General features: G+C 31.4%; 1 protein-coding gene across 1 annotated transcript in view; it reads left to right on the top strand.

Annotated features, from left to right (window-relative positions):
* The window catches only part of LOC129218900 (apolipophorins-like), a 165,393-nt gene that overhangs the window by 22,824 nt on the left and 126,995 nt on the right, over positions 1-15,574 (top strand). Inside the window, exons 9-11 of the mRNA XM_054853221.1 lie at positions 3,253-3,435; positions 4,163-4,315; positions 13,064-13,211. Coding sequence (XP_054709196.1) covers positions 3,253-3,435; positions 4,163-4,315; positions 13,064-13,211 — 484 coding nt within the window. The remainder of the gene's footprint in view (positions 1-3,252; positions 3,436-4,162; positions 4,316-13,063; positions 13,212-15,574) is intronic.

Below are 15,574 nucleotides of genomic sequence, written 5' to 3'. Positions count from 1 at the left end.
TTCCAACGATAGAACTTATGCGCAAACTTTAAAGCATGAGTTAGCTCATCTTTTCAAAAACTTTAAACTTGAATATATAGTCTAATATCCGAAAGGGTCCACCATTTTTGTTAAAAAAAATGGTCGAATTAAATAATCATAAGTTGATATGTGTTATCATTATTTTTACCAATTAATCTGTCGTGTCTTGAATTTTATTTCGTGTTTGATTTAATAACTTGTCTTTAGTATTTGGCGCATTTCGGTAACGAATTTTGAGGCCCAAATCATCTCGGCATTATTTTTTTTTTACCCAATGTAAAAAAAAGTTTCTTTCTTTTTTCTTTTTTTTTCAGAGCCGGCCTTAACGAATGTGGGGCCCGATTGGAGAATTCTGGCGGGGCCCTTTACAGAATGATTGCATTTAATTTGAGACACAGGAAAAGAATGAGGGTGAATTTAAAAACCGTTTGACAAGTTTAACAGCGAGAAGTTTTGATGCGCAATTTAGTGCTTTGACAGAAATGTTATGTACCACATGCTACAAGACCTAAAAGCTAAGTTTAAGAGTCTTTGATGACGTTAGCAAAAAGGACAGAGATGGGACGTTGCCCTAGTCCGGAAAATTTTAGAAAATGAAGTCTTCAAACTTAAGTTTCAGTCGGGCGAAGAAGGGAGAGGGGTTCAAATGCCTCTCCCGGAAGAATTTTGAATAAAATAAAATTAACTGAATTCGAAAAACAGCTTTTGGGCCCCTAAAATTTGGATGCCTCGGGTCAATTTCCGCTTAGTATATATGCAATACCTAGGTCTGAGGTGGGGCTTTTACTTGATTACTCACTGTACTAATCGACGATAATCATTAAGGGGGTCCGGGACACATTTTGAAATTTTTTTTTATATACTTTAGAGTTTGGATTTTTTTCACACTGATTCACCATTTAATTAATAAGCAAAATCACAACATAAATATGAAGAAAAAAAAATTATTTAAATTTAACTTGTTTTTTTTTTTTTTTTAAAAATGGGCTTGTTTTAAATTGCTATAACTCAAAATATTGTTGGTCAATTTTTAATTTTTTTTTTTAAAGTATGCACAAATATCTTAACTTTAATTTTTATTCGGCGATTTTAAAAATATTGATCCAATAAAAAATTAAAAATATTTGAAGAACAATTTCGAAAAATTCAAAGATACTTTTTAAAAAAAAATCGTAATTTTTGCTGTAAACATTTTTTTCAAATTCTTTTTCAAAAACTGTTTGAAAAAAGACATGCTCGAAATTTCATTACTTTATCTTCATTGGCTCCTGACTGATGCAAGAAATCGGGAAAAATTGCATCATTTAGAAAAACGCGTTTAAAGTTTTAAAGTTTAATGTAAAATTTTTATCAATTATTTTCCCACGTTCAGAAAAATTAGCGCATAATTTAGAAATTGTCGGAATCTTTGACATTTTCTCTCATTGATGCAAACGAGAACAAAATAAAGCCAACTATCATTTCTAGCCTTTATCAAACAAATACTGGAGTGCTCTTTAGGATGTTTCTATGTAGCTTGCATGCTGTACGACGATGTAATGAATTTATTTATTGAGGGATATGCCTCGCCTGCTTTATTTTTCCCCCCCTTCTTCTTTGTACCTTTTTTAGTCTGTGTATATAACAATACGTCATAACAAAAACATTATTTATTATGCAATACATAAAAATGTATTTTATCTTTAAATTTATGAAAATTTTAGACTTCTTACCGTTATGAAAAGATATTGCACCCTGGAAAATATTGCAAGCGAATTATTTTTAAAGAATTTAATGAACTCTCCTTCATGTTCACCTTTTTTTTTTTTGCATTTTATTTGAATAGAAAACAAATGTATAATAGTAGTATAATAAATACAATATTAGTATAATGGGAAAAGTATGCGTCTTTCCGAAGTCAATCCATTTATATGTAAATTTAAGTAAAATATGACTTTTGCTGTGATGATTGTTGGACAACTAGCAGCAATATTTGAAATCAGATAGAAATTTGGAAGTTTTGTTTTGGAGTGACAACAGTCAAGTTAACATAGATCTATTCACTGGAATTTTTGTTAATAACTTTTTCCTAATTATTACCTTTATTCCTATCTTAATATGTTTTTGTCAGGAATCACATTTAGCGATTACAGGCAAGTGTTGTAATTTTCCGAACGATCCTTACGATTCGTTGCCTATTCGAGAAGAATTGAAATGCAGCTCATTAGGTAGCCGATATCTTTTATATCTTTCACGCAAGCGCAAAGAGAAATTAATTGTTTGAACTGTTCATAATTCATCATGTTTAATTTTGTTTTTTAAACTTTAGTATAATGATTCTCTTTCATGCGGGAAAAGTTTTCTGAAAGTTTGACCGAAAATTGCGGGTTGTGAGCCAAAAACATGCAAACAAAATTAATATTTTTGAAAGAAATGCTTACATCTTCGTAATAAGTGATACTTTCACGAAAATCTATAAAATGGCTGTTCAATGTACATAGTAAGTAAACTAATTGCTGATATTTACAGCTTATTCAAAACTTTTTACGATGAAGGATGATCAGAAAACGTTTCTGGATTCTTCAGTTTGTTGCTGGTCCCCTGAATAACGGGGTGATTTAATTCTACTTCTATATATCTATGCACCCTATGTAAAAAGTTTTTTATCATGTGACTTGGAATGACAAATGCGTTCTCGAAATCATCTGATGACAATTTGAATGCTTTAAAATACGTTAGGGAAATTCGAAAAACTGCTTATACACTTCAGCAATTTTATTCATTCGATACGAGCTAAGCAATTGTTAACCATACAATATATTAAATTGTTTTCTGTGGTTAAAGTTCATGTAATTTTTCAATTTCATTTAGTTTTAACTTGAGCTGAATCTGAATTTTTGCTGTGAACTTTTAAAAATCTGTTTATACTAATCTACTTAAAATCAAAGATGCATCCTATGCCACCTGTGTAGTATGAAATTATTCTTTTGCAACCAAAGTAAGTTACGCAATTTTTTTTTTTTTGTAGCGAAAAAGTTTTTTTTTTTTAATTGTCTTCGACAATTCCCAAGGCTTTTTTTTTTGCAACAATGTCTTTCCGTCACCCTCTGGCAATAAACTTGCGTAAAAACTTGATAATAATTCAATTGAAAGCTTTTTATATCAACTTAAATTTTCTAATTCTCAATTAACTTTCAAGCTAACTTCCATTTGTATGAACGATAAATGATAACTCTGTGTCTCTCTTTACAGCCATTGTTAAGGAAAGATACAGCCAGCAGACAAGCTCTTCTCGGTGTTTCAGCATTGGCGAATAAATTCTGTTCAAGCAATCCCGACTGCGAGACAAGCAATGCTCTGAAAGAGTTATCCTCAAGTTTGAAACAATTTTTAGGAGACAAATGTCAATCTTCTAATGACGAGGAAGAAACACGGGTATAATATTTGTATTATATTTTCTTCATTCCACTGTATTCGTTAAAAAAAATAAAAATGATTTGTACGTGTTGCGAATGTGACTTTTTAGGTCACTCTCGTAACACGTACAAATTATTATTTTTTATATATATAATTTCTAAATTTGTTTTAGAAAGTTGATATTTAATTTTAAGAGACCTAATGGTTCCCAATTTTCAAATGCATAGAAAGTTAAAAGACAAAGCTGAAAACTTTTGGATAAAATCCCAAATAAATACGTAAGATTTCGTTAAAATGACATATCCGCAACTTTTATTTATACATAGTAATTGTATTTGCATAAATTTCAATGAACATAATTTTTAACATTTATTTCCATTGTTTACATCGTTATCATTATCAATTTTAAGAATAGTTGAATTATTTTTACTCTTTCAGCTATTTTAGTACATTTTTAAAAAGATGCAATATATGCCTATAGTAGCTAAAATAAAAAACAAAACTGTTTGATTGTAATTTTGATTAATATCGTGTAAAATCCTCATCGATCAGTTTATTTTTTAGTACTTAGTTTGCAATATATGCTTTCACTACTAGATAATCTCAAATTATCATACTCGGAGCTATATAGATATATTGTTAACATCTGCTTGTGATGCTGCGAACTCATTAGATTTTCCTCTACAAAAAAATCGCTCAACGCGCTTGAAGAAGTTTTCACTTCAACATTTCTTGAACTTTTCAGGTTTTGTCAGCTTTGAAAGCATTTGGAAACTTAGGCTATGTTGGGGAAAGTGCTGATGCTCTATTTGAATGTGCAAATTTAGCTTCCAAAAACAAGGTGCACATTAGAATAGCTGCACTTGATGCATTTAGACGAAGTCCATGCTCAGAATATGTAAGTATTCTAATTTGATGTGTTTTTCCTTTATTTTACAGTGGTCTGTTTGAAAGTTTTCTCTTGCATTCTCACCTTATTTTTTTTTTAAAGGAAAAAACTACTCTTCATATTTCGACATAATTGAGAAAATAAGAAGGGTTGAATTACTTAGAAGGTTTTTTAAAATCTATAAGTGTTATATAACACTTGATAAAATCAAATTCTACATCCGGTGCTATGCAGGTTGGTTTGAAATTTATGAAAAATGAATGAAAGTTTTTAAGCGCGAAAGATATCTACAGCTGTTTGAAGTAAACTTAGGATAATAGTAAAACCAAAGTGGTAAATAAAAAACAAATATTATAAAGTAGCAGAATCATTGCTACATTTTTGACTCAAAAACACTTTCTAATTTTGAAAATTATCTTTTTCATCTTTGAAGAGAAAAAGTAACAAGCTGTCAACATCGAAATAACTTCTGATAGTGTAACTTATGCACCTAAAAATGAAACTTCATTAAGGAAAATCAGGTGCACTTCTTGGATTTAAGCCAACGTCAACTTTCATTTTGTCTTCCAGTTGTTACGATCTGTCAGATTTGTAGGTTTTAATTTAGAGCAACATGGCAGGGGCCTTTTCCGTACACTCGTATAAATTTGTCTGAACAAGTCGAGTTTTGCATCAGCGCAAAATATTTGAAATGATGTGTAGTCATTTTTTTTCTAGATACTATTTGATTTCTTGTACAATTTTCTTTCTCATTGAATCTTTATACAGAGTGTTTATAAAATCTTGCACTGATAAAAATTCATTAAAAATTATCTATTTTATTTTTATTTGATTCGTATTTCAGGAAGTCTTGAACTTCGCTCATGGCACTTGCACAGCAGGAATTTACTTTCCGCGGTGTGTGTGGGGGGGGGGAGAGGGATGCCATAGCAGTTCTTATGTGGATGCAAAGTGCCATATTAGTATTGGAAATATATTTTACAACCAAAGTTTCTGGGAGTGGAGGGGGGGGGGGGGGTTGATTCTCAAAACTCCCCTTGCGGTGCCCCTGTCAGTTTTTTCTTCCATAGACGCCATTTCCAGTTTCCGATGATTTAACCACCTATATGCCTTTAGCTAATATTATAACAATGGAGGAGGGAGGGGGAATTGATGAGGTAAAAATCAAGATTTAAAAAAAAAAGAAATAATCTCTAAGTATTTAACAGTTTTTTTTAATAAACTTTCTTTAACAGTGCAAGACTTCATAAACGCCCTGTACTTTATTGTATATTACTTTATTGTATATTACCGTTATTAAAGAAAACCTATTTTAATTGTAATAGAAAAACTAAAATGATACAAATTGTTTCTGATAAAAATTCCTAACTTCGTATTAATTTCCGAAACATGACAAAGAATTTTGCCTCTCTGATGTTACTTAATTCATTGATTGATTGATTGATTGGTTCTTTTTGCGGCAATGTACCCATAACATTTCGATAAATATAAAGATAATTTCCATGTACACCTTGAGTTAACAAGTTAAACATGCAAAAAGAGAAAAATGCTCTCTTGATCATTAACGTATTTAGAGGAATTTCTCTTTAGTACAGAGTGGCGTGAGAACAGAGTGGCGACAACAGCGGTATTTCTCCCCCCCCCCCCCCCGGACAAGCGCGGCCGCAACTTTCGTCCAGATGCGACGAGAGAAAATTTTGACAATTTGGCGATTTGCCACTAAGTGTGAATCGTTATCGCGGTTTTGGCAGCAGACGTGACTTCAGCTTCTGAAGCATTTCGCATAGGCTATACTGAGTTTCTCTCCATTCTTTCTTTGCACTTTTCCGCCAAAAACAAATACATAAGTACATAAGATTTCTAAGAAAAACGAATTTGAAAATGATAAGCGACATCAACATTTTCTTTACATATTATGTGTTATGTGTGTGTGAATGAAAACAAAGTAAATGACAAATTTTAACTTTCACAAGAGAAACGAATCAGAGAAGAAGACCACTACTTTAAAAATTAAAAATTAAAAAAAAAACCCGACTGAGTCGCAACTGTAAAATCAATAGGAAACATTTAAAATCCTTTTAAAAGCCTTATATTATTAAAAATCAATGTCTATTGAATAGAAACTGGCAACATATTAAAATATCATTTTAAATCATTGCTTTTAATTTCCTTGTCGGCCAACAATGAATTCGTTTATCAATCGCGTGAATAAAGTCATAGTCGTTATTTAAATCTGCTTTTGAAAATCGTTATAATTCGAATTCTATGAAATATGGAAGTTCTAAACACATTCTATCAGACGCGGAAAAAAAATTCTCTTCATTTTAGTGTTAAATTTAAAAAAAAAATTTAACTATGCTTTCACTGCAAAAATTGCGAAAAACCTTTTAGACGGGTTTAATTAGTATCTTTTCGTAAATGAATGGCGATCGAGACTTTTGCATTATCTTACTCAAAATTTTAAACTCTATTTAGAAGTACAAGAAGAATTATATGCGAAGATTTCAATGAACTAATTTTCATTCTATAAGGTCATAAATTGGCAATCCAATCGAGTAATAAAAATTATCAGAAAAGAAAAATTTCTAACTCGTCTCTTGACTTTGTTTTTGTGACTAAATTCCCTTTCCCTCTCAGGTACAGATACATGCATACGAATAAGTTTAATTAATTTCTGCTATATCCAATTACGAAAATAAGAATTGAAAAGATCAAAACAAACTATTAGCTATAGATAACTGAAATGTACTGTTTTAAAAATATTGAATTGAGAATTCTTGATAAAATTATTCAATTATAGTTTCTCACTCTATAAATGCAGACAAATTCTAAACAAAATAAACAGTTCACTTCGAATGGTTATCGCAACGTATATTTAAAAAAAAAAAAAAAACTTTTATCTTCGAAGAAATTAGAAAACAATAAAAAGTATATCGTCAGCTGAATGCTACAACTAGGTAATTTTAAATTTGCGTAAAGTTGAATGTTTTACGAAATGGTGGTTTAATGATATATTAATTTTGTGAAAAGATACTAATTCCTTGAGTTTTTTTCGAAACAGTATGAAAAATACTGAGTTGAATTTGCGTACTTTAGGATATACCCCACACTATGAATATGAATGATTTTAGTTAATTTTAAACTTATTTAATTTGAACATTCACACTGTGAGGTTTTGGAATTGAGTTTCACATTCCCCCCCCCCCCCCTTTATGGTTTCTGTGTGTAAATAATAAAAATGTGCACCAGTTTCAATTTTCTCTATAATGAATCAGAAATAATAAGCAGCTCCATAGAATAAACTTTAAATAGTTTCCATATAATAATTAATATATATTTCTCTTTCTTACAATCAAGATGCATTTTATTCTTACATAATTATTTCATTTGAGTAAAAATAATACGGGATGAAACTCATTTACAAGCAAAACTAACTTCTAAAACCCGAAAATCAAACGCTCCTGAAGCGGAGAATGGTTGCCGGAACGTTAGTGAAGCCAAAAAGCCCGCCAACACTATCGGAATCCAAAATCCCAAGATCAATGCTCTATAATTAAATCAATATCTCGCTTAGAGTTCCAAAAATGATAAAAAGTGATAGCCTATACATTTATGCACTTGAGACATAAGGTGAAATGTCAGTACAAAACTAATTATTCACAAAAAAAGCGTTTTTCTGAGACTCATCCAATCTTCCTATGTTAAGTCTACGAGACTTTCGTCAAGATGGCCTCCGGCGGACAGAGGCGCTTCCCCGCTTCTCAGGGGGGATGTGCTTGTCGTCACTCTGATCATTCAAGGCACTCTAGTCTTACCCAAATAATATATCATTTAGAGAAAAAAAAAAGAGAACATTTTTTTTTGTTGTCCAATTTGCAATTGAAACTTTATAGTCTGTTGAAGTTTGTCTCATAAATATTTATTTACAGTGCGTAACGAATTTGAGCGGCCGATTTAAAAAACATTTTGAGCGCTACGACTGCAATATCAATTAAGTTGACAGTAGAATTCCTGAAGTTTGACGGCATTTTTTTTCTCACGTTTAACTCACCAGCGCTTTGTATAAGCGGACAAAGAGAAAAATGGCGTCACCGAAAAGAAGGCACAAATCGTTCTCTGGTATTAAAAACAAAAATCTGTAATAACGGCGAAGAATGTTTCAAACAGTTCACAAAACGAAACCCATCCCCAGTATATGAGTATTAAAAAATGGCACAAAACTTTTCTCGATACAGGAAGTGTCCAGATTTTATGGACACTTCCCGTATCGAGAAAAGTTTTGTGCCATTTTTTAATACTCTTATACTGGGGATGGGTTTCGTTTACTGTTTGAAACATTGCTAATAACACAGAAGTAGAAACACTTTGCTACTAAAGGAACTCGAGGATACTATGGAAGCTTACGTGGAAATGTACTGAATTTGTTTATGATTTTTTTGAAAATTTGTTAGTTTTAGTTTTCTTGTGCTTATAACCTCTCTGTTAAATACAGCTACCTCTTCGAACTCGGTACATTTTGTTTTGACACTAGTCATTCAGTAACTTTGATCCACAATTTTCTATTTTTAACTATCTCCAGGGCCGCGCCGTTCCTATGTGCAAGGTCGTGCGGAGCACGACGGTGCCAGAGTCAAATAGGCGCCTAGCTCTACAAATCAAAAATTATCCAAACGGGGAGAAAACTCCAACTTAAAAAACATTATTGAAATTTCAATTTATCTAATGATGACGAATTGAAACAAGCAATCTGGACTTCCCATCTAAAAGGAACCATTTTTGCCTCGTTGTGTCTAAACATGCTATTCAAAAGCGCAATATTTTACACTGAAAACACATGATGCTAATTAATGCATACTTTCGCATTTTTCTTCCTCATGTGGAGCCGTGAAAGCTATTTCGGTATGTCTATTACAGCACACAAGGTTGAGCATGAGCATACCAGGCGCAAGAAATGTGCTATTCCCCATTTTGGTTCTTGCGGCGAATATCCACTATAATATTAAAATCTGTTCGAGTCCATCTGTCTGTCTGTCTGAAGATCGATCTTCTCGAGAACCGCTGCGAATCGAGAGTCAAACAAGATATCGACCAATTCGAAATTTTCCAAATTAAAAACAATAGGCTCTATCTCGTAATTGTTCGACTTTAATTAGCGGATATATTAATTAAAACGTTAATTAACATAACGTTATTCAGGAATTTTTATTTCTTTCCTGTTGCCATTTTGCATATGCGTGAGCAAGTATAATTCTAATAATTGTTTTAAAAGAGATTTTTTTGGCTGCTGTCCAAATCTTAAAACAACTTGTCCATCTAGAATTTCATTTTAAATTAGTTTAAAATTGGTTGCCCTATTCGGACATAGCCTTTATTTTATCGTCTGTCCTTTTTTTATTTTTTACATTCAACGTTCTTAACTCTTTTCCGCATATGAAAGTTGTTTCTTTAGCTATGTTTATGGATTGTAGGGTAAGTTTATCATTCACCAACCTCATATTTTGGTACACTTAGGATGTCCGACTAATTATGTTAATTTTGTTAGACTTTTTCCCGTCACATGGGTGAGTTTTCGAATTGTAATAACTCTCTTTTTCCTTCCTGTTTCTATTTTTAAAATACAGTTTATATCGTTAAACGAACATGTTAAATTAAGATTGTTTGGATTTCTTTGTGAAACAGAGTTGAACAAAAGAGATAGTTTTTAAGGATTTTAACTAAAGCTAAATTGGAATCTGATAACTTGGTATTAAATTAATGCTTATGGTAGTTATTTAGTCTTGGTGCTTTAGTTTCACGTAATCAACCAAAAAGTATGTGTCATTCTATGTAAAAAGCTGATTGTAATTGTACATAAAAAGTTCAGATATAGTCTATCAGATGTAATTCATTTTAACGTGAGCACAGATTATAGTTGATAATGCATGTATTTTCATCTTTTGTGCTAACTGAAAATATTCATAACTTGTATCATTGATAACTATGATTAACGTTAAAGAGATTTTTGACAAAAATATGCTCTACTGGTGTTTTGCAAACCTTGCATTACACGTATTTATTTACTCCTTAGCGCTTTAGAAACTGATGTCAGAGTAATGCAAAAACATCAATTGGACATCTCTTTCATTTTTTAAGTAGCCCTGCAACGCCGGGCACGCAGCTAGTGTTGTATTATAATTTGTGCAATGTCTTTTTGTGACTTTTCATTATCTTTCGTGGTAATTCGACTGCTTCATGTTATCATAGATTAGAAAAAAAAGCCAAGCACATTTGCATGTGCATATAATTCTTAGACATTGCAGACAATAAATTATATTAACTTTTTAGATTCGAAAAGTAATCTACTTGACCATGGTTACTCCATCCCCCCGCCCCATTTTCTTTAACTTTTTGTGTATTAAACTTAAAAGAACTTTGGACAATGTATTTGTTTTAGATATTAAATTCAATGCCTTTTTAACGTTTCCCTATCTCAGAATAATTAGTTTGTCCGAAATGAATTGCAGTGTCAGAGAGGTGGAATATCGCTTCATTATTATACTCTTGGGTAAGATAGAGGTGCGATCCCATGAGGGACTCTACGGTTAAATTTATCGTCACTGAAGTGCCAAAAAAGTTTCGAGACAATTTTCGATGAATTTAAAGGAACTCTAAACCAGAAATGTTTCGGAATTGAAGTCCAAAAAGAGCTGTTGCGGACCAATCTTTGGTAACGTTAAGGATGAGGTTCGGAACTCTCCACTCCCAAATTTTTCAAAGTGGAGCTCTAAAAATGGAAATTCATCATGGGAGTGTTAGGAAAAGAAAAGGTTCGGGGTTTGCTACATTGTGCAAAATTGAATCTTAAAAACGCGATTTTAAACCGTCTTTGGTAACGTTAGAGGAAGGAAATTAGGTTAGCACTTCCCTTTGCCATTTTATCGAAACTGCAGCTCCAGAAATACAACTTTAAATGATGTTCGATGATGTTAAAGGGAGATTGTTCGGAAACTCTCCGTTGTAGTTTTTCCAAAATAGATGTTAAAAACACGCAATTTCGCATCTTTTGAAGAATTCCTGGATCAGCGCTTACTACTTCAATTAGAAATATTATACTTCAATTTAGAAATATAATCAGTACTCTGTTGCCATGTTATGACAGGCATAATAGTTTGGTTCATCATTCACCAATTACAGATGAGAGAGGCGTCAACTTTGATGTTTAAATTATTTTCTTTTTCCAAAACGCATGCCAAAATAGAGGAGCTACTGAACTCGATTCCAAATTTAACAATTTACACATTGTTTTTTTCATAAATTTAATGAGATTCGTATCTCTTTCCATATTGTATTCGTCTACAAAACCTCACCTCAGGTGCAAACTATATTTTCTCCAAACCCCACCGCATAAAGGCGCTCAAAAAACATTTGCACGGCGGCGCTGATCAAGCTTGGCGCGGGCCTGACTACCCCATTCATATTTTACCAATGTTATTATATCCATTAGCATAAAACTAAAGAAAAACTTCAACATTATTGCATATTTAACCAAAAATAAGAAATAGTAATTATAATCATGCTGCTTAAGAAAAGCAACTTTAAACCATGTGACAAATGTAATGTAAAATAAATTGTTTTGATAAAAACAGTGGAACTTTGAGCTACAAAAATTAAGTTAATACATGCTAAAAACTCCCCATTGGAATTTAATAGCGTCAAAGGATTTCTTAAATTTATTGTAATGTTTAAATATTTCATTGTTGGGGCGGAGAGACGAGAGATTCAAACAACTTTCACTCAGCATTCCAGAGTAGTTTCCAAACAATAGCTTCAAAATTATTAGCAATGCATTTAGCTTTGCTGCTGTGAATAGAGTGACCAATTTGTTTTAAAGCATGGAAAGTACAGAACTAATATTATGATCTTGAGAGAGTATTTATTAAGCCAACTCAATTTCTTTTGAATTCAGCTGTAATTCTTTAATACACTAAAAATATGAAATGGTGCAAAGTTACACTAAATGATTGTGTGAGAAAGCAGTTATTGCACGAAACATTTTGTATATCAATTTACTTAACCAGTTCAATATTGAGAATGAATTTCTAATTTTTCTCATATGAATTGGAGATATTTTTTATTTATCGCATCTGAACTATATATATATATCTATATATATATATATATATATATATATATATACATATATATATATATATATATATATATATATATATATATATATATATATATATATATATATATATATATATATATATATATATATATATATATATATATATATACATATATATATATATATATATACATATATATATATATATATATATACATATATATATATATATATATATATATATATATATATATATATATATATATATATATATATATATATATATATATATATATATATATATATATATATATATATCTTAACTTTATTCTAACTTTTGAGTTTTAGCTTTTCAAAATGGATAGTAAAGTTTCTTTCATTGTTTTCTTACTTTGTCGTTTTAATACATATTTCTTCAAAACAGATAGTGGAAATTGATGAGATAAAAAATTATTTTCGAGTGATATACTAATAAATTAATAAATATGTAATTCAATTTACTTAATTAGAACTATTATTGATGTGTACGGTGAAATATGAATCGTTTACCTATTTGTGTGCTGTTTTGTTTAAAGATTGAAAATTGTAAATATTAAGTACGTTTTTGTTTATCTAACTGTGTAGTTATTATTTACTTCTTTTTTTAGATTAGCTCGAAATTATTGGATACATATAAAAACAAGAACGAAGAAGATGAGCTACGGATTGCTGCCTTATTAACTCTTTCGAAATGTGCATCAAAAGAAATACTACGACAAGTTGTTGAGTCGTATTCTTCGGAAAATAGTCAGCAAGGTATGAAGTTTGAGCTTGAAAGTGTATATACAGGGCCGTTGAGGTAAATCCGGAAAATGGGACACAAGTATTAAAACTCTTATAACGCAAACAAAAAGGATTTATTTTGTACACAACTTTGCAATATTATAGAAAATATGTTATAAAAAGAAATTATTCTATATAGCCGCCGTTAGCTGCCACCTCTCGCTCAAGACGTGACCGGAACCGACCGCATGCATGTTTCACTTCCTTTCTGTCCACGTTGGGCACCACCTCAGTAATGGTGGCTCTCAGCGCGTCCTTGGTATTATGAAATTTTGCGTTAACCTTTTCCTCAACTACGCCCTAAAAGTATTAATCGAGAGGATTGCAGTCCGGGCTGGAGGGTGGCCACAAGTCGGGTGTCCAGTGGTAGGGCACATTACTGTGAAGCCACGCTTGGGTTTCTCTCGACTTGTGGGCTGGCGCTGAGTCCTGCTGGAAGACATAATCTCTTCCGGCGACCACCATGTCCATCCAGGGCTTGACTACCGTTCCAATACGTGAATGTATCCATCGGCGTTGATTCTGAGACCTTCTTCAAAGAAATGAGATGGCATAACATCCCCTTCGCTGCTGATAACCCCAAGGACCATGATCGCTGCTGGAAATTTGGTGTGCATGACGGTGGGCACTTCTGAAGCATCCACTCAACTGACCTGAAGATAACCACTCAATAATCTCCTTTGGTGATTTACCGGCACGAAGGGACTCAAGGATCGCTGCTCTTCTGTCTTGTTCCCGGCTCATGTTGTTGCTTGTTGTAACGTGTCTATATGCGCGCGCCTCGTGACGATATGAACTACACATTCGATAACCTATTCGCAAATATGCACTCAACAACCGCTAGAGGGCAGTTAATAAACAAATTCCGGATTTACCTCAACGACCCTGTATATATATATATATATACGTAAAAAGTGAATATTTTAACAATTAGCTATTACAACTGTTGTTATATTTGAAATGTTGTTAAATTCGAAAAGTGAACTAATTATTAATGTGACCTATTTTCTTCAGATTTTTCTGTGTCAAATTTAAATAATTATTTTGTCCTAGTAAAGAGAAGTTTTTCTTAAGTTTTATGCTAAATTACAAATCGTGTGATTCTGTATGCAGTGAAATTTATACAATGTGCAGCTATGAGTATGTAATAAGAGCGATTAGATGTTGAAATTTTACAATACTGTTTATTTAATTTCTTACCTTCGTAACAAAATATGAAAACGTAAAAAGAAAATACTTAATAAGTCATTCGGTAACAGGCAGGTTCTTGTGATTTTCAAATTAACGAGTAAAAATCTGATTTAAAAGAATTTAAAATATTGGTTCGTGGAGGAAATTTTAAGTACGTGATTATAACAATGTACAAGATTTTAAATTAAAATCTAACTTTGATTACCCGTCTTGCCTTAAACTGTCACAAAGTTACTTTAAAAAACTGGTGGCGAAAAACGGTGCAATCAATATGTATGTAATGAAAAATCATTAAAATTTCATAAACTGGAAGTAAAATTTTCGAACTATAAGTTTGAACTACAAATTTAAACTACAAAAATTAATCAATATAAAAAAAATCATCACAAATTCTTTGCGCGTGTTATAGTATATCAGAATAAATTTAAGTAAAATTGCTTTAAACCTTTATTTTCTCCCATGCTGTTTTTTAAGTGTGTAATTTATGTTGCTGGGATGCGACATGTGTTATTTGCTATTATTTTTATTGAATAGAAATTCCATAAATACGAGCAAAATAATAATTAATGTTATAACAACTAGTAATAATAATAATAATTTTGTTTCATTGCTCCATTTATCGATAGATAAATCTAATCTAAACAACCCAACGTTTCGCATTTAAAGTGCCACGCTACCATAAGCGTTTTGAAATAAACGTGAATTGTTTTTGCTTCATAAATATAATGCACGGAATGAAATACAAAATTAATTTTGGAGTCGGAAAAAGCGTACTTTGTGTGCCTTGTTGAACTGTATTATTTCCAAATTTCAATTCACTTTTCATTCATTCAAAAATGCAATCATTTTTAACACTTCCTAATCACATTCAATAGGTAACAATTTTTTAGTTTTGATTTAAATGAAAAAAAAAAGCTTGTTTTATATTTTACTAACCGCATCGTCAGTAGTTACATAGCCTACCTCTAAAATTAAAGTTGTGTCAAGTGACGCTTGTTATACAATTAAGCTTAAATAAAAGAAAAAAAAATAGTGTAAAATTTACCGGTAACAAGTAGGAAAAAGCAATTATGACTAAAAATTTGATTTTATGACTAAAAATTTGAATTTAGATCTCTTTGGATTTTATTTAAATTGTTAACTCC

Source organism: Uloborus diversus, chromosome 3 (genome assembly GCF_026930045.1).
Source record: "Uloborus diversus isolate 005 chromosome 3, Udiv.v.3.1, whole genome shotgun sequence".
NCBI lineage: Eukaryota > Metazoa > Arthropoda > Arachnida > Araneae > Uloboridae > Uloborus > Uloborus diversus.
This window is presented reverse-complemented; position numbering and strand designations above follow the sequence as displayed.